The 20,597-nt window shown below is 39.9% G+C and overlaps 1 protein-coding gene across 2 annotated transcripts in view; it reads right to left on the reverse strand.

Moving 5' to 3' along the window:
* Positions 1–11,889: 11,889 nt before the first annotated feature.
* The window catches only part of DEPTOR (DEP domain containing MTOR interacting protein), a 76,092-nt gene continuing 67,384 nt past the window's right edge, over positions 11,890–20,597 (reverse strand). For both annotated transcript variants that reach the window (XM_056330707.1, XM_056330706.1), the window contains one exon: positions 11,890–13,069. In XM_056330707.1, coding sequence (XP_056186682.1) covers positions 12,941–13,069 — 129 coding nt within the window. In that variant the 3' untranslated portion in view covers positions 11,890–12,940. The remainder of the gene's footprint in view (positions 13,070–20,597) is intronic.

A 20,597-nucleotide genomic window follows, 5' to 3' on the forward strand; every position in this document is an offset into this window, starting at 1 on the left:
CAATGAGCTGTCTCAAGATTTGCCAAGAGTTGATGGGATAAAGAGAAGAAGGAGGCAAAGTTTTGGTTCTGCTCTGCACATGTTGCAGAACTAGCTCTCTGTGTCTCCTGTGCACCCAGGAAGTGCTTGGACATTTCCCACTGAACATGACTTAAGTACCTTAAATATAAAGCAAAAAATGACAGGATATTACACAGGAGGAAAGCAAGTGTATATACTAGCCTTAAACAAATAGCTGGCAGTAATTATGCTCCAAAGCGATTGATCTGATGACTTAAAGAATTATAGGGTATTGTGACAAAGAATGTGAAAGCTGAAAAAAGGAGAGGCAGTAGTTTGCAACCACAAAAAGCAGATAACATCTCAAAAGCTTTGGGGTTAGCCTTCCCCCACCCCCACCACCCACCCCCCCACACCACTCCCCGACTATATTTTATGCAGTTGTACAAGTTTTTGCAGCATCTGGATCTTGCACTGAATATCACCTCAATCCATGTTCTTCACAAAACCCAAGTAAAAATAGGACATTTAGCAACACTCCATCTATGATGTTACACCATTTTCTAGTATTTATTGAGTGAACTGCAGTGACTGACTTCTCATCTCAGGCTTTTTGACAAAGTACTGTAATCCACATGTCAACTCTTTTTTGCTATTTCCTTTCAATTATCACTGTTTGGGTGCTATTGTAATCTTTAATTTACAGGTGGCATCCTTCATAAATGGGAGTTTAAATGTTCTTGTAGTATTGTCATTGGCCACCATAATGTTCTTTATCATACAGTGCACAGAAGAATGTTTGTCCATGGCCTGTTTAACACAGTGCTTAAGGTAAGTCAGTTTACAACAGGGCCCTGAGGAAAACAGAGCCTTGAAGAGCACAACATTCCTTACAGCACAGTCTTCAGAGATACTGGTGGAGTAGTCTATATTCTTCATTATCTTACACAATTAAAATCTCTGTCCCTAGGTTTGCAGTATTGGAAGGCTAGCTAAAACATCTGCTTCGGGTCACTAGGCATTTAACAACGTTGTTATTATTTTAAATAGTTGATATTAATATTGTTATTGTTATTATTATCATCATCATTATCATTGTTATTGTTGTTGTTGTTATTATTATTATTGTGATTATTCAGCACATGGAAAGCAGTTAGTGCTGTCTGGGACATCAGCCAATCTGTCCCTTCAAATAAGAGCAGAGTTAGACCTGGAGAATTAGTCCTTAAAATCTGGAAGCTCTGAATGCTTTTGCACTGAGAAGCAAACCTGTGAGTCCTTGTAGTAACAAACCTTATGTTCACATTGCTTCTGCATATGCTGGTTTGTTACAGTCAGTATCAGTCTGTGTAAGAGACTTACTGTACAGACAATTGGACAGCAGCTCGATTAGATCAAGATGGATCATGATCCTATTCTATCCTGTTCAATTGTTTTTCCCTGATGCCAGCCAAAGGAATAACTTGCCCCCCTGTCTCCCATATAGCACAGGTAACTAACTCTCCACGGGGACGGGGGGAGTCAGACTATTCTTTGACTGACATTAAACTTTGGAAAACTCCCCCTCTCATCTCTCTGCTCTCCGTTCCTGTTCAGACTGCCAGCCTGGGAAGCCTGGGAAGCTGAGGGGGAGGAGAGTGAGGGTTGGGGAAATGAGTTGTCTTCAGTAAAATAACTGGGTTGGACCTAAAATATGCTGACTGTAGGAGTCTACAACGGGGACGTCAGTCTATGTAACAATAAAAGCAACTTGGTTGTGATTTGACTGTATTCCACTAAAATCAAGAGTGAAACTCACTTGTAGGGAAGAGGGAAGGTAGCGTCCACGTATTTCAGGGAAAACTATAAGCACCTTCACAATTCCACAAGGTTCAGGCTCAGCTGTTGCACATAGTGGCTCTCCCTGAGCAGTTCTCCACCAGGTCATGCAGAACCATCCAGATGTCTGTCCATTAGCTGCTTCTGTACTGTATCAGTAACGATGCACTTTGTTACTAACATCAGCTGTTAAGCATAAAGGTACATTTCCAAAAATCATGTTTCTGCCCTGCTCTACAGTCTGAAGTTCATTTTCTGTGTGTCGTATCTGCTGATAGGTTCAAAAACTTGGGGAGTTATTGGCTGTACTCTACAGAGAGAAAAAAAAGATGTAACTGGAGGAAGTGAAGAAAAGCTTTCTTTCTCCCATGTGCTACATTCTTCCTGTATTTTATCTTTTAAAAAAATTCCACCCATGGCCTTTTGCCACGTTCAGCAAATATTACAACCACAAGAGAGGGCAAGTAAGTTCAGATTGCTGTGTGCCTTCTGTTCATTTTCAAAAAAATTTCCTCACATAACTTACAAAATATTTCATAGGATATAAAATTTTCTCAGGAGAGGAACACCGTTGAAGTGCAGTGCCGTGACTTATTTCTGGGTTTACAGAATTAGGTGAGAGCCTAGTGTGACACACTTAACACAGCCCATTAAAATAAGTGCCTGAACAAGACTTGGTGCTTTAGTGATGCTGAATAACTGCCTTGTCTATCAGCAGAACAGCATAATTCTGTATTGGCGGTAGTCACAACGAGCATCCACTCTCTTTTTTGTTGCCTTTTTTTTTCTAGAGTGATTTAGAGACTCATCATAGTCAAATCCGTGCTTCTCACGTTGAATGACATTTCTTATTAAACAAAGGCTACATTTGGTGGGCAAGTCCAGTTCCAATTTCCATAATAATTTCCCAAACGTAAGCTGTCTTTTACCATTCTGCTGTTAAAATCAAGCTGCCAATGAAAGGACAGACTGTAGTTTTGCTTCTGCTCTTATAGTCAAGTGGCATTTTTGTAGAGTTAATGGAATTATTCCTGATTTTCAAGTGGGTAAATAAAACAGAAGCTCACCATCAATATTTATATTCAGTATTGTCATTTGCCTAACTCCATTCTCAAAAGATTTTCAACACTGTTTGTTAAACTAGTGTTAATTTTCTTCACTTGCCTAGCAAGCATGTAAGATTTATAGGGCTTTCTATATGCAATTAATGTCAGTAATAGTTATTGATGGAGGTAAAATTAAACATCTGAATTCTTCACAATTCACAGTCTTTTTACATGACTGAAACCCACATTTTACAGCTGTCGCAGTTCAAAAGATGTTAACTGTCATATTTACTTACAAATTCCCACTTCTGTTGTTTTACTAGAAATATTGCATGAACTGTAGCGATACTTATTCAGCTATGCCGTTCTTCCTTTGAAAAGCCTGTGAGCTTCCCAAACGCTTGCTTTTTAGCAATGGGCAGGAATGTGCCGGACAAACCAAACCCTCAGCTGAACATGCTATTGACGGTGTTTGGTATGACTGGCTTCTCAGAGCACCACCGGCTGTTCTTGTGGCTTTGGTTTTTTTGTTTGTACAGGGACTGGGGCCCGATCCGGCCTCAGCAAGCGGAGCTTGGCACTGGGGCTTGCTACAGAGGGAGCCTCTGGCTGGGAAAGGTGGGGAAGAAGGGGAGCTTGGAGGGGAGTGTGGAGCTGAGGAGCTCACAGGTTGGCTGCACATGATGGGTACCTGGCACGCTGGTGACAAGAGCCTGCCAAAATGAAACATATGGGATTGCAAATAGCAAATTGACACCTACAGAAGATACATGATACATAAAGGGTAATATTTTTCCACAGCCACGGAGCCCATGGGTTGCAGTCAATACAGGGGATGTGTCTTGCTTCCCCTCCGGGGGGTTGCCCAGCAGGCAGCGAACCAGCCAAGGTCTTGCGTGCAAGAGCAAGTTCCAGCTCTGCTCCTCCACAGGCTTCCTGGATGACCTTAGATATCCAGGTTGCCCATGTGGGTTTTACCTCCTCGACAGTGGGTCTAGGGGCTCGTCAGGTGACACTTTGGTAGATGTGGGAGTGGGGAACCCGAGGAAGTGCTGCCAGTTGTTAAACCTGTTGAACGTGAAGATGTATAAGCCAGCTGGTAAGGCTACAGTCGCAGTTGCAACATGTTCGGTAACTACTGGTGAAATCTTCAGTGCTGATGGCCCTCTAAGCACCTGTATGGGTTAACAGGTATTTTTAAATGGATTTTTTTAAACGTTTTTTTTTTATGTCACCACCTAAATTCTCTATAATTCACTTTTGAATTCCTCATTTGGTTTTGGACACTGCCTCTGCCTCCTTCTGCTATGGGGGGTGAGCAGAAGCTGCCCTCGTACCAAGGGCTGAGATGTCAAACACCGAGGTACATGACTGTGGTGCAAAGGACGTAGAGGGAGACCCATCACTGAAGCATAAGGGAGGTATATAAACACTTCAGGACACCTGAGAGTTACAGTACATGTCACATTGCAAGGAGTGGAATAAAACTCAGGTTTAAGTGGAAATAGCTGCTGCTACCTTTGTTCTCATCTGCTGTGGTTGCAGTAGCTGCTGCTCCTTCTTATGATCTCATTTCCCTGACAGAGGCAGGTTGCTGCCTTGCTACTCCTTGAGTGAAATCAGTCCTTTTCAGGATAACTTAAAAACAGTAACACCCAAGAAGCAGGAAGAGTCTGCTGGAACATGCAGAAAGTAATTACGTATGGTCACTTATATACACAGACTGCAGCTCAGCTGACAAATGGCTCTGGTCCCTTTGACTGGCGATAGACAATTCAGAAACAAAGCTGTCCTGGAGTGAGAGGCCACTTTGCATCTTGACAAAAAACATTAAGAAGAAAGGAAAAGGAGACACATTTCTTGGGATATTTAAGAATAGCACATCATCATAGTCAGTTCTACATGATACAATTGTGCAACAATTTCTCAGAGAATTGGCTGGACAGCCAGGAAGTTCTTTCTCATCATCAGCACTAATTGAATATACAGCTGGGTAACTCCAATAAAATTACCAGCAGTCAGATAATTGAATTTGCTGATACTAAGTGGTGATTATCAGGATGTCATTCAGTTGTTCACACATAGGTGTCTAGTGCCATTTGACACATCCTACAGTATTTAAGGCATCTTCTGGGACTTTGTCTCTAGATGTAATTTTGAGGGGGCATGGGCTTCCCCATAGGTCCCTCTCTGCCCCGTGAGAATGTCTCAAATACCCTAAAGCATCTTTAGATGGCACTTGAAACTTATGCGTAGGCAACAGAACCAACCCCCTGGTTTCTGAGTTCAGATTCCAATTAGATAAGTAGCAGTAGATGCCATCACCCTGCTGTGGTGCTTTTTCAGATTACCTGCAGATCAGGGAAGAGAGCACTGCATTAGCCCAGTGCCAAAGGTCACCTTTGTAATTACAAGCCCATTGTTAGGAGTTAATCATGGTAACTACTGGAAGAGGGTATCATCAAAGAGCCTTTAAAATGTGGACAATTTGACCCTAATTATAAATTTTTTCTTCCTGTATTATATGGCTTCCTGAAGCTCTGCACATTAAGACAGCATTTTCTGTTTTTTGCAAAAGAAACAACGAATAAGAATTAAAGTAGAAGTTTTCTATGCCTTCATCTTCCAAATATAATCTCCACCTGAACCAGAAGAGAAGATTTTATTATTTTTTTTACTATGTAGGAGATAAGGTCAAGGGGATTTACACTTAAATGGGCTCTGGAATGGAATACTGATGCTGTTATAAGGAAGGTGAATCAATAGCCATTGGAAAATAGTCTCTTAGGAAAACGAACAGTAATACAATCGTGCAGATACATGTACAGCAGGTAATGAAACATAATTTAAAAAGTGTAATGCATATTTTATAATGAAAACTGAACATTTAAGAGGGCAACAGCACCCTTTTGTAAATGCTTCTTGTAAGCATATTTTGTAATAGATGGTTTGCCTGCTGGAGCGTAATGGAAAATGAAATATTGAATGTTTTTAATATTCAACAGGATCTTGTTGATTTTGGCAACACAAACAAAGCACACACACATCCCAAACTGCAGTAACAAACAAAAGGGTGCAGTAAGTTATCTTCAAAAAGCAGTTGAGCTCACAATGCCTGTAAAACCAAACAGGCAACAGGAAAATGTAACATTAAGATCTTAAATACTTTCATGTTTCTTCCTTTCCAAGTTAACCCATAAAAGCTAGTGGGTTCCATTGCAATATTTAAAGGAGTTTTAAGAAAATCTTGTTTCTAGAAATACTTTGCAGGTAAAGCAAGGATGTTAGGGCACTTTGAGAATAGAAATTAAATGGATTTCTGATCCTGCAAACTACTAAGCACTTCTTCCAAGTGAAAAAACTTAATGTTTCCCAGGCTTTGCTCAGCATCATGCTTAATTAAACTTTTGCTAATAAACATGAAGAGCTCAGTTTGGCCCCATTGCTGGACTCCATTGACAAAACAGCTGTTAAGTCAAGCCTGCTTATCTGCATGTATATTTTTAGTTGATACATGCAGTGTTTGCTGATATACATAAATATTTCATAAAGATTTTAGAAATCAAAAATATGAAAAAAAGTTTTCATCACTTCATATTATAAATGAATATTGTTTCTTTAAAGGAAATGTTTTGTTTGGGTAGCTTGTTACATTTGAAACAAATATTTCACAAACAAATCTTCACTACGTTCTTATACAGTGCATTTTATGTTCTTAAATACAAAAGTATTCATTACAACTTTGGTTTTATTGAGAAGACAGAGGTAAAAATGTAAACTGTACATTTTGTCATAAACCTGCTTTTCTCCTTTGTGATGCTATTAAGAAACGTAATGGGACAGAACCTTTCCATACTACACCCTGTCACTGCACTTGCCTGATGGATGCTCTTCTCCATTCTACATTCATTTTGCTTCTACTTTAAAATCATCAATAAGAATTTTAAAAGAACTAACTGGATTTTTTTGTTGTTGTTGTTGTTTTGTTTTGTTTTGTTTTTTTCAAAAAAACCCTAGTGGTTTGTATATACTACGTATTTTCCAGCTACAATTTAGTAATAGGCATCATATTGCAGGTTTTGCTCAGGTAAAATTTTCCCTGGGAGATTCAGTGGAGGTTTGCCTGAGAAGTGCAGGTAAGAACTAGTATTCCCTGAGTTATGTTGGGTACAAAAACAGAAAAGTATAATTTCTGTTCATTACACGTTCCACCGAAAACATAAGGGGCAAAAGGAGCATTTCTTAACTGGATGGAGGGAGAAATGTTTTCGGGGTTTTTGGGGTTTTTTTTCCTGTTTGGTACAAGTCACTGTAAAATCTGAAGAGGAAAACATAAATCCTAATGATTAAATTCTCCAGTCACTTACAGTTTGCAGTGAAGATGTGAGTTTATGTGGTTCTAAGCCCAGCTATGGTTGGGAAGCTGTACTCCAGCCAGGATGTGATGGAGGGAAGGAGCAGAGGGTCTGTGGTAGCTCATCCATAGGATGAGAGGAAAACAACATTCTTTGGAGTTCTCTCATCTTTTCTTTCCATAAACTGAGGAAGTCCATGAAAGCCATGGTCATACTCTGTTATGAACCATATGAAGGTTTGTTAAGAGTAAGTGTGGTGGTTTTTTATACCTCAAATGATTTTTATTCCATCATTCTGGTAACTTTGTCTTATTTTGTTCTCGTATCTCAAGACTTTGTTTGTATGTTAGCTATCATTCGACAGCAAAGCAGCAGATAGTTCATGCATTTTCCTGAAATCTTAGGCTTGATAAATAAGCACTGCTAATTCATGAAAAGCTAGTGATGCTGACCATGATTAAGAGCCCCTCAAACACAGACGAGTAAAAATGACAAAGAAAGCAGGGCCATCAGGACCTTCAAGAACCAATTTTTGAGCTGGAAGCAGAAAATCGGACCGTTGTTAACTATGTGGCAAAAGAAATAGAATAGAGAAGAGAACAAAGTATGTCCATAAATCACTGGCAGAGGCGGAACAGCCTGGTGGGCATGGGTTGTCCTTTAGACCAGTGTTTCCCAGCTTGTCCTGCTTGGGCGCACACAGCAGCAGGAGCTGTAGGAACATTTCCCTGTAAAAGGAGGTGTTCGGCTGCTCAGGCATGATGCAAACACCCCTTCAGAATGGCCTGCATGCTGCTAGCTGTCCACATGCAATAACCTAGTGACCATTTTGTAGAAGCCTGGGTAGAAACACCTTAGGAACAGAGGCAAGAAGTTGCACGTAAATATAAGAGAATTCCTTATGGCTCTAATTGCCTGAAAATTCTGAAATCATCAATTATTATTTGACAAGTCCATACAAAAGCCAGTAGGCAACTGTTGTACTCTAAGTTCAGTGAGAGCTATGGTGACATAGGATGGGAAAGCTATTGTGTGTATAGCAGCATTTGTATAAGAGACAAGACAATTTGTGCTACCTGGCATACAGTGCTCTTGAAGCTAAGCGTTTCTTTTTAAGTGTATTCTTGTGCAACTTGAGTTTCAACAGTCCTGGAAATTCACAGCTCCCATGGACAATATGAGAATGAATACCTAACTGCAACAATACAGCCATTTTTCTGGGGGACACTCCGTTTGACAGTTACAGCTATTCCCTTCTGAATATTTCTGAACTCTTCTAAGGAACTGCAAGCATAAAGACTCAGTACCTATAAATGAAACACTGTCTTTATAGCATAAATCCATTGTATCATTGAGTCCCGTGACATTCTTTGACATTCTTAGATTATGTCTTGCATTAATGTTTCATTTTAAAAATGGCTGTGTAAATATTTATTTATGTAGAAGTTTTTAGAGAAATGTAATGGTTTTAAATCATTCAGCTTCTCTGGAATATCAGTGATATTTTTATCTTAACTGCATGTATACAAAAGGAATCATTACATTGGCAGTTGCTATTTCTGGTTTTATAAGTAACACATATAAGCAAAAAATATAAACCACATCACTCACCAGATAAAGACAAATTTTGTAAGTGTGATTTATGGAAACCTTTAATGGCAGTTTTATTGTAAAAGGTTAGTAATTCACTTCGTTTGAAGAGTGATGTTGTCTAGCTTTACTAATGCATGTGACATGCACATGTTTTTTCACTTACATGAGTGGTCTAGTTCTAATTATACACTGGGAAGAAAATACTCACAATTGCAACAATTGATTTCTCAGTCTGTCTTGCATTAGGCAAACATTTTTGCAAACCATATTGTCTCTGTTTTTTCCTGTCTCTGAAATTAGTAGAATTCTTATTTAGCAAAATTAGCAATAAAAATTAGTATTTCATTCCTGCTGTTATCTGAGATTATTAGAGCGTTACCTTGTAATCTGATCGTTCTGTCTCCATCCACTGGGAAAAGGAAACTTGCATGCATCATAGCTGTCAGTGCCGACGAAGAAAGAAGTTAGTCACTCCTTCTTCTTCCTAATCCTCAGACTACTGTCTTTGGCTACGTCTGTGGTAGTACATCAGATTGATACAGGGACTGTTTTCTGGTCCTAAGGCCAAATGGCACACCACCACCTGCACTCCTATGCCTAAACTCTGATCTCATGTTCATCTCTGAACTGCACTTGGGCAATTTTATCAGAGGTCCAGATCATGCTAAGCGGACATGCTGACCATTAAACCAGTAACTGTGGGACAGTTTGACACATCCCTAGCACTCTGTAGTTATTAGTGAGGATGTAACTAGAAATTGAAGAAAATACCAAGATAAATACAAGAAAAATATTCCTACTGCATAACTTTTTCCTCCCAAACCTCCTCCTGAAGGTAATCTCATAGAAGAAAGACTAGGACAGACCCGTTGGTATTGTAGATGCTGCTATGACACCACTGTATCTTTTTGATGCTTTCAATTTTATTTTCAACTTCTATGGAGACCTGAAATGCAGCCAATCAAATTCTGATACATCCGAAGCAGATTACTGCATTATTTAGTGAGTGAAATGCCTTCCATAGGACTAACTATGGAACCAGTTGTGTTCAACAGTATACATATAGTATTTGATCTTGATAATCAACATTATGTATCTTGAAGGAAATATAACAGAAGAAAAACAGGACAAATATTGCACTGAATTAATGCTCCAATTAGCTTAACTGCTACTTGAATTTAATTAACTATTATATTGCTTGAAGACATTCCATAAATGACTTGCAAATGTACATGTGCAGAGGAGTGGCACTAATCTGTGTTATTACAGCATAGAGATTTATTAGAGGATCTCACAGGATCTATAATAATAAAAAAATGCAATCACGTAAGAGAGTAAGTCTTACAAAAATGCCTATCTTTTTAATGAAGTTATTACTGCTGATGCCAGGGTTTTTTTTCCTTTCTGGTTTCTTGCTTTAGTCCATACTGATATTCATGCATCTCTTGAAATGCCTCACTTCTGTGAATAATCTTACATTTCCCCTGGTATTTCGCAGGAAGCAATGTGCTCTATTATATTCAAAATTCTGTGCCCTCTGCAATGCATGAGAGTTTGACACTGTCTCCTGCGGGATGTTTCAGAGGATATGTATCACTATGTGCAGACAAACTGCAATTTAATTGGAAATGATACATTTCATAGCTAAATTGTTAACTTTGCATCCGTTTTTCCAAAACACAAAATTTCACTGCAGAGATAATTTGAACACCTTTGTCACATTGAAGAGGGAAAGAATTAATTAAATTCTGGATTGCAAATCAAGTTGGGAACACAATACAGAAATCCCCATTAAACAACAGGCAAGTAATGTTGCTCAAATTCGGATAGAGACTAAAGTATCTTGCAAATGAAAATGCCATCTCCAATCTGTAACATAATGATATGCACAGATTTCTCCCTGACCCCATTCTCACTCTTTTTGCTCCAGTCTAAAGTGCACTCTGTAATGCATTATTAAGCTAAATTCTGACCCAGTTTCTTAATTATCTGTAAGCTATGGGGAACTTGTAGCAGAATATTAACTAAGGCAAGAGATGTAAGACACAAGAATCCACAATGGCATTAGAGAGAATCATTAGCATTTTGCTAAGAAAATCCTTCACATTTTAATATTTAACCTAGCCTAACATGTAGAATTTATATTTTAAAGTTGTTCAAGGTATATACCAATGAAGCCACCAAAACAAGCCAGGCAAAAAAGAAAAGAAAACAGAGATATTTGGGGAAGCATTCCTGGATTCCCAAGATCAGAAACTTGTAGCATACCGACACATTTCTGGGACAACAGGATGTCTTCCAACCGTCTCAGTGGATACCATTGGCAGTTGTTACAATTTCATATAACATTACATGCTGAACTCTTTTAGATGAACTGTAGAATATAATCTGCTATAGGTTATTTATGTGTATTGAAGTTTTTCGGGGTACATCGGGATAAACAACTGTCATACTAAATGACAGTTTGAAAGAATCCTCCAAACACTTTTGTGCCTGGTTAGCATCAAGTTAGCAGTTGCAGTTTTATACCTCCCTGCACTGCTGCATATTAGTGGAATATGAGAAGTTTTCACGATGAAAAATCAACCACAGATACACTATATCAGAAATAACGAATACACAGACTTCTATCTACACAGCTGTAGGCATATGTGATTTTGAACATTTGCTGCATCTCTGATGTAAAAGTGTTTGAGTGGTGAAAAATATACTGCAAGAGCAATGTATTTAGTGAGAACTATTTTTAATATAAAACATATTTCAAAATCATTTGAGGAAAAAATACTTTCCCCACCTCGTAACTGAACGATTTGTGGTTTGGTCATGTAGAAATTCAAGCTTTAGTTGTAAAATTCAGAGAGCAGAGAAAGTCTGCAATATGTATTTTTAATTCTGTGGACAAGGATGCATTTATTTATTCAGTTCAAAGATCAAAGAAAACCCAAGCAGTGCACTTACCATCAAGTTGAGGAGTTCACCTAAGTCTGCAGAATATGGAATTTGTAGATACATTTTTTAAAAAGGTTTGTTTCATGAATTCACCAATGAAGAAACCCTGCTGTTTGAAAAAGAGTAAGTGTCAGTTAAATATAATGTTTTATTAGTAATAGTGTCAAATACAACTCATGTGGCAAGTCTGTAGTTTGCAAAACATTAGATGATTGGAAAGTGCTAACAAGCTTAATGTACATTCAAGTACATTGCTTCAATTTGAAGTGTACTTTCTCTACTGGAACATCTGGATGTATCATTGCTAATTCTAACACTGAGAATCTTCCATTTCAACCTCCTAAACATTCTTCTTCCAGGAATGGTGTCTAAAATTTCTCCAAAGTGATGAACAGCAAGGCTGAGACACCTTTCCTTTACAGATAAGGAAAGAACCAAAATCAATATTTTATACTTGAGCACCTAAGCCAGTGTTGGCATCTAAAAGAAAAAGTCCAATTTTCAAAGGCAGATTTTGTGAAAGTACCGCACGCTTTTCTATTTGCAGAATTTTTCTTTCTAGACTAAACCATGTATTCAGTCAGACCCAAGCATTCATACCAGAGTATCCTCTGCAGAGAATGGACACTTTTTTTTTTCATGCATCTGCAGTTCATTCGTGTTTGATTGCAATCAAGCCAGCATTGAGTCAGCTGCCCCTCGCCCGAGAAGAGAGCAACTGTGATGGCACACGCTCCTCGAACAAAGCTGGACACCAGGAGGATGTCTACTGACGTAAATATGATATGCAAACCATCTGTGACATCCTAACCCCACAGTGTTTGGTTCTTTCATCTCCTGAAGTGCTCTGATCCAGTGTGGACCGTGAGGATATCTGCACAGCCTCTCAGGTGGGAAACCATTCTGACCGACGCAGACATGGCTGGACAGACAAACTAAAGGCCTTAACCTTGTCTCCGTTGGGCAAAGAAAAGTCCTTAGTGAAAACATGCTGGTATCAATTGTCCACTTTTTAGCATCACCACCAGTGCTATTATTGTTAAATGAAGACAGCCCCCCTCCCCTAAAAGCAAAATCATCTATTTAGACACAGCAACATTCTTCCTCCTTGTGTCATGCTGCTCCACCAGTTGTCGCTATTTCTCTCACAAAAGTGTCCTGTAAGAGGTTTTTTCCTTCTCAGGACTCTATTTCTTCCATCACCTCCATCACAATCGTTCGAGGGCCAGTCAGGATGAGGTTGCTCACTGTCCTGTAGTCCACATGGAGAACGTTGAGGCCATTGACAGATACGACAAATTGGCAAACCTGAGGAGAAAAGCAAGTAGCAAAACAAGTTACTCATCAGACTTTTTTTGTAAGGCTGTTTACACAGATGTATTCTCAACTCCTGGGTGTGCAAAACCTCCAGAACTCTTCACACCATCTCATTCACCACTCTTAAGAAAACCACATTTCTTAGAATCAATCTGGCAAGTTAATTTTCTGTGATTTTTTTAAAAACATCAATGCAACTTTCAAATAGATGGAATTTTGAAGTCCTACATCAATCACTTTTCTTATAATAATTATATTTTTCTTCTAACAATGATATTTTCCAATATCGATGGCACTTTGCAAACAATATGGGACAAGACAGCTCTGGCCATTGCAAAAGGCCCATTACTCTTAGTTTGCCTTAAACACTTTCATAGAAACCATTTTAAACAGTTCTTGGTAATCATAGTAAAAATATGCGTCGTATTTCCAGGCTCAGAGCAAGGTCTGGATGATGAGTTCACTAGATTCAGTGCCAAAACCTCCACCAGTACAACACGAACCCAAAGGATCCAGATTCTTGGAAATAATACCATGGAAGATGAAGTCAGTACTAGGATGGATTAAAATGTCACTGTCATTTTCAGGAGATTTTCTTACAGATGTAGTTATTTTTACTTTTTATGTGTACAGTTTTTGGTTTTCTTCAGCAAGTATGACTCATTAATTAATTTCAAGTACGCTAATATTGTGTTTTTAAGAGCCGTAACAAATTCAACTGCTGAAAGTCTTGTACCGTCAGAGGCCACTTTCTGAGCAAAAAGTCTTGATATTTCTACCGAAAATATTTCTTGATAGAGTATCAGAATATTTCTATTCTGACGACACCACTGTGTATCTTAAAAGAGTTCATCAGAAAGAAGTCACATTGATATTGTAAAAGACTGTGGAGGAAAAGAAAGATCACAATATTGATTCCTCAAAACCATTAAGCCTTCTCTGTATCCAATCATAATATTACAGTATTTGGTAAAAAGGCCAAAAATGTGTAGTGTCTAGATCTGTATTTTTAATGATAAAAATATGGAGCCTAAAGCAATAATATTATCCTGATATTTCAATGAAAACAATACATTCAGTAGAAGGTTATACTACTCATAAGTCATCTTGAGTCTGTAAGAAAGAAGATATGAAGCAAGTATCACTAGAGACATTCATGCTTTATTTTATCTTTTTACTTTTCCTATTTAGGCAGAAACACAACACAGAAATAAATGCATGCAGGAGAGGTGGGAAGCAGCTCTGGTGTCTTCCCATGCTGGCTCTAAAACAGATTTTCTCAGAGCCAAGTCATTTAACTTTTGTGCACCAGCCACCTTCCCTCTCAAGTAAAACATTTGGTGAAACTCAGTTTGTATTTGCGCAGAATGTACAGAATGTAGCCATCGATGTTCCATTTAAGGAAAATTACAGAGGAAGAAAAGCCAATCCAAAAAAATGTAACATTTCATCAAAAATGCCACCAACAACTTTAATCTCTGCTCCTTAAAGCCTCTGCACAGGAAGAGTGGCAGCAGCAGCCCCTGAAGGGCAGGCAGAGGTCTCTCTTACGCCTTACCCCTTGCCCTCAGAACTCCCCTACAGAGCTGAAGATCCTGGCTGGCAGCCTTACAGGGAGCCTAAATGACCATCAGAGTACGGCCATCAGCCATTCCACTTAGCCAACTTCCATGGCACTATGGATGCATCTTTCCTATACATTCATATTCAGTATTTCAGCTGCAAGCATTGGGAAAATGGTTCAGGTTTTGCATGCAGACAAAACCTTCTGAATTTTAAGGATTTTTGTTGAAAAGGTAACCCATCATCCTCTGCAGTGTGCCTCAAATGGTATTTAAGAGGCATGTCTCTGTAGTTTAAAATGCAGATTATTGCAGTATCTACAGGTCTCAACTTCCAGTGGTATTTCTTAACACTTTCTGTGGCCTTCCAAGATTGTATCAAGTTTTACTGAATTATAGCTTTGGCTCCAGAATAATACTTGGGTTGATTTAAAACAGACCTGCAGAAATAACATTGTCTCTTCTGGCTTAATGCAATTTTTGGAAGTTGAATGGCTGATGTTTGTTTTACTGCTGCATATTCTCAGACTTCTCAAGTTACTGGAATCCCAATGCATGGGTCTCGTGTCTGGCCAGGGACAAGCATGCAAGCGTGTGATGGATACATCTGCATGCTGGATCATATCAGGGGCATTCGGAGGCCTCTGGGGAACGTCCCTGGCAAAGGAACAGACTTTCCAGGCTGGCCAGTCACTCAGACCAGGACTGCAATGGTGTAAATGGGGGCTATATGGGCACCACAGTAGTGAACAGCAATCTGAATGCCAAGGAGTGCATTTCTTACGCAAAAGACAAGAGTTGACATGTCTGCATTCTCAATGGGTTGTGGGGTTTTTTTGGGGTTTTGTTTTTTTTTAATGTATGCCCATGGCGGTATTATTAATCAGCAATGCGTACAGGCTGAGAACAGTCCCCTTCGTGCTGCCCTTTGCACTTGATCCAAAGGGCTTATTAGTTTCACCGTTTCCAGTGGACAGGATTAGATGCACAAAGTCCACCCAAGCCAGATGAGAAGAGGAATACAGAGAGCAGGACAATGCACAGAAAAGCATACTTCTGTCCTAAAATTGCATGAAAAGAGAGTTTTGCACGGTTCTGAGCCCTTTGGTATGCTGAGTGCCCTTGACTCACCCAGTTTTCTTCTCCCCGCCCTGGTTCTCCACCCAGCACTGCACCCAGCCAGGGGGAATGAGACGCGCGTTTTCGCCATCATCAGTCCTGCCCCACAAAAGCCCACATCGTGCCTTGCTCTCTTGGTGGAGTTAGTAAACAAGTGAGAGTGAGTGAGTACCCACAAATCACCTCCGAATGAGTATATCTACCCACATATTATTATCTCAAGAATTTTCTTAAGGAGACTGGTTTACAAAATCATGATGATTTAACGTTACGTTTATAAAAACACATTTTAAAAAGCTGTAGGTGCTCAGCTTGTAGCTACAGCTGTTAAGGGCTTTGTAACTGCAAACACATAAAATTTCTCTGTTGGTTTCCACACATCAGTAACTATAATAGATAATAAACTAAAGTTAAAAAAGACTCAAAGAGCCTTTTATTGCTCATTTCCTCATAGCTCTCCAAGGAATCTGACAGGAGATAAGCGTCCATTTTTACCCCTCAGACCAAGAAACGACAAAGACCAGAATAAATTCCGACCATTTTTTTGGTCAGGATGCGGTGATCTAAAAACCACAGAAACAATAACACTTAAATAAAGTAACACTGAAATTAAAAGACTCTCTTAATTAATTTCAAATATTTAAATGCTACAGTAATAAACATTTATTGTTAAGTATTTCAATTCCCCACCTTGGCAGCAGCCCACAGAAGTCAGGATAGCAGAAAAGGCACCGCTGTCTTTCTGCAGGTTTCCACTGGCACATACAGAAGGTTTAACCAAATCCAGGTGTTCCCAGGAAAAGGAAAAGTTCAGCTTTGGGCTTACATTTGAACAGAAAGGATCTGGTAACCTACCACTCACGGGAGTTAGCAAAGATGTGTCACGCCATTTATCAGCAAACTGAAGATGGCGGGAAGAGGAATTATAATTAGTTACAAAAACATTTAATGGCCAAAATCAGGATTGTGCTGTACTTGGAGCTGTACAACCCTTCCCTCCCCCTCCCTGGTTATCGCTCTTCCCACCACGGCAAGCTTTGGCTGCCTGCCCCTACTTGGCCTTGCCAAGCTGCCCTGGAGATGTACATCCACACCCCTCAATCTTCCTGCCAGGAGAACTGCCCCCTGGGCAAACCAAAGCCCTGCTCCCTCGCAGGGGGCTGCCCGCACGGGGGCTGGGCAGCTGAGCCAGCACTGATCGGGAGCTGAGGATGACTGCGGGATGCTCCCGAGGGATGTCAGACCCAGGCTGCAGGCACCAGTGTGGAACTGCACAGCTACCTTCAAGCCAACTACTGAATAAAAGCATTGCATACCTGTCACTAATTCTTACTTAGCATTCTGCCTCAGGATAACCTTAATATTGATGAATGTTACAGGAATATTGCTTGAGGATAAGCAGTTAGCCTAGATCCTTGGATATTCAGACGCGTTTGCACTGTAGGCTTTAGTCACAGTGGAACCAGGCCTTGCCTGCTGGACTTTTTTCAATTTAATGTATTTTTATATACAAACCTTTAAAAATTTCCTTTCTTCTTCGAGGCACACTTTTGAGAAGGGTGCTGTGAAAGATCATGAAGAGCTGGAAATTCCCACCACAGAACTTGGCTGAAGCAATGACTGCAATGTTCTTTGAGACAGTTTTAAAGAAGCGTTTCAATTTACAGATGCAGCATGCACAGCCATTCATCACCGGTCATGAAGCAAGTAACAGCCGCACAGAGTCAAAAGATAATGTATCTCAGAACAGTAGGACACGACCATGATTACACAGTCATTTTAATTTGACATAAAAGTTTTTAAAAAGCTTGGGATGAAGAGAAACACAAATGCACACGCAGGCATAGAGGAGGCGGCATGGGGGTCTGCCCTTCTCCACAGCGGCAGACGTCTGCGTCCCACCTCGGCAGCTGTGGGTTAAGGCTCTAATTCTCAATGGATTTATCGTTTACACTTCAGTGTCAGGATCAGTGTCTGGAATCCACTCTGCTTTTATCTTTTGCCTAACATCTCTTTAAGAAAGAGAGTACAAACACTATGACAAATACAGATCAAGTAGGTACCAAAGAAATCAATGTTACCAAATACAACCTGGGCTTAACATTCTTGAATACAAAGCTAGATTATGCAATGACACATTACAGATGGTGGGAAAAAATACTGGGTTTCAGCAGCACTGATATTTTACCCAATTATCTGGGCAGTAATTCAGCATCTAAGACTGCAAAGCACAAAGTCTCTACCAGCATTCTTGAGTTTTCTCCTCCGGCAGCACCAAGGCCAAGCAAACGGCAAGGTTTTCACCGGCTGTTTGACACTGATAGCTGCTCTGGCATCAGGTGTTAATAGTGTAAAGAGATGCTGAAAACATTGCCACCAATTCATTTGCACTGAAGGTGCGATTATTATTGTACATGTGGCAACTGCCTGAAGGGAAATCTTAAAAAATGCTGGAGAGAGAGAGTGAAATCCAGCCTTGCACTAATCTTTCACTCTGGAGCAGCCAGGATTCCACCCCTGGACTCTGCACAGATCTGAAACAGATTTCTAGCAGCTGGCAGCTCAAACCAGGGCCATATCCTGCTGCAGAGCAGATCCCTTTGAAACCGAGGTACTTCAAAAGTCATTAGCACATTGCACAGAAACAGGCAGTTGTTGGGAAAGCTGTGTGCAAATCAGGGCTGGCTCAGTCATCCACCATGGGACAGACTGGATTTAACCCTTTGCTCTGTTCCTAGTTTGTACGCACACTCATTTACATAGAGTTATCAGATAGTTTAGGACATGCTCCTTTGACTGTTACTTCTTCTTACCATCTAATGTGATGCCAGATGTGTTACACAGATAATTTTTACTTTAAGGCAAGCCATTCCCAAAATACATGGAAAAATGTTCCGGTTTCTCTTTGGTCTTTTTTTTAAAAACTTACTAGCATCCAATAGGAATGATGAATACAGGCAAATGTAGGAGTTATTTTCAACCCTGGAAAGTTCTTCAGCAATTTTCCTAAGAACTAAAATAAAAGCTTCTAAGTATAACTTCTTTCAGAGCTGTCTAAAGAAAAGTGTATTTTGACAATTTTACAGAATAAAATTGATACCAGAATTGACAACATAACTATTTCAAAAAGAAAAGAATAGTCTAGTGTTAGTGGGTTTGCTTTTCTTCTTGCTAATGAAAATTAAAATTAAATCCATTACAGAAAGAGCCTGCTTATATTTCTGTTAGAGACCCTCAATAAGTATAAGTAAATGCTTTTTTTCATGTCCTACTAAACCTTCAGGGACAGGATCAGCTGGTTGAGTAGCTCAAGCTTATAATTGTTTCATTATGGTATTCTGAAATGCACTGAGATCTTCCAGAGGAAAGGTTCTTCACGTTCAGCTAGCAAAATCATCTGTTTTCTACGTGTAATCTGCATGACAGATCTGCCAGATCCTGATTTCTATTAAATACCAGGACAGTCTGCCAGTAAGAACCCTTCCTTACAAGCACCCATGCAAACTGGGGCTGAAGGATTAACATTTAGCAATTGTCAGTGACCTGGAGATGCCTTAAGCAGAATACCCGAGAAATCAAGCTCTTCACACCTTGTAGATACTTTTTAAAACTCTGGGCCACTTCTAAGATAGAAGACTCACTGGCTGATTCCTGTGGTACGGCCACAGCTCTCACCTGTGAAGGTTACTGAACTCTTGCAACAGAGAAGTAAAATTGAAGCAAAAAAAAGATAAATTATTCTTTACCATCACTTAAAAAGGAGATATATCTGCTTTGGCTTTTCTTATCTTGCTGACAGATTTCAGAAAAATTTGTGGAAGGCTTAGGTGCTACAAGGGTGTAACATCTGAAACACAGCTTTCCAGCCTTCAGCAAGGAGGAAGGGGACATCCAAGCTTCCACCGTTTCAAAGGACAAGGTATCCGTCCCGTGGGATTTCTCCCCCTCACATTCTCCTTGCTCCTCTAGGGATGCTGGGAACTGCTACTCCCACTCTCGCCTCCCGAGCACCACTGTGCTCTCAAGTAAACAGATGGAAACCAAGGCATCATTTTTAAAATGTAATTTAAATATGAAATATGAAGTAGTTAAGAAATGAGTGAAAGTAAACACTCCCATCTATGTCTGTTATTTTGTCACACACGAATAAAAAATTACACCCTTTCTACTTTTTATCGCAGTTACCATTGAAAAAGGAGCTATTTACAAGCGCGTAAACCCACAGGTTTGCCCTGCCAGTTGTTAGATCTCTTGAGTAAACCTTCCAAGCTAATTACCACATCAGCATCTTCTACCTCACACACCACAACATGGGTTTGTATGCAAAATCTTTAGTGACAATGCCAGAGAGTGAGGTTTCCATCTCCTTAGGGTGTAAAGAGCTAATCTCACTTTTAAAAGAAATATGGGGGGCAAAGTTTTGTTTATTAAAAGCTGGATCAGTAACCTGACCTAGGACTCCACCACTTTTTTTGCCAGCAGAAAGGGATACCCTCGGCCTGAATGGCCAAGGACTTTGTGGATCCGGGTATCAAACCAGTTCCAAAGGGGAGGAGGGCTCATAGCCGGACTTGGTGCCTGCACTCCCAAGAATTGCTCCTGTCCCTTTGCACTGGCTCTGGGGAACAATGCACCAAAGCCAGGCACCGCTCCCTTTTAATCTTGTGCCAGCAAAAATAAATAAATGAAAGGACCTGTCTCCAGGCAAAATAAATTCCCTGATGTGCCTGACATGGTTGGAGGAAGGAGGCAATAGATAGGGATCTGGTTGGAGGCAAAGGGAAAGAGGTAGATGAAAAGGAAGTAAAGATAGGATCAACCTTTCTGGCAGCAGCTTA

The sequence above is a fragment of the Falco biarmicus genome, chromosome 3 (assembly GCF_023638135.1).
Source record: "Falco biarmicus isolate bFalBia1 chromosome 3, bFalBia1.pri, whole genome shotgun sequence".
Lineage (NCBI taxonomy): Eukaryota > Metazoa > Chordata > Aves > Falconiformes > Falconidae > Falco > Falco biarmicus.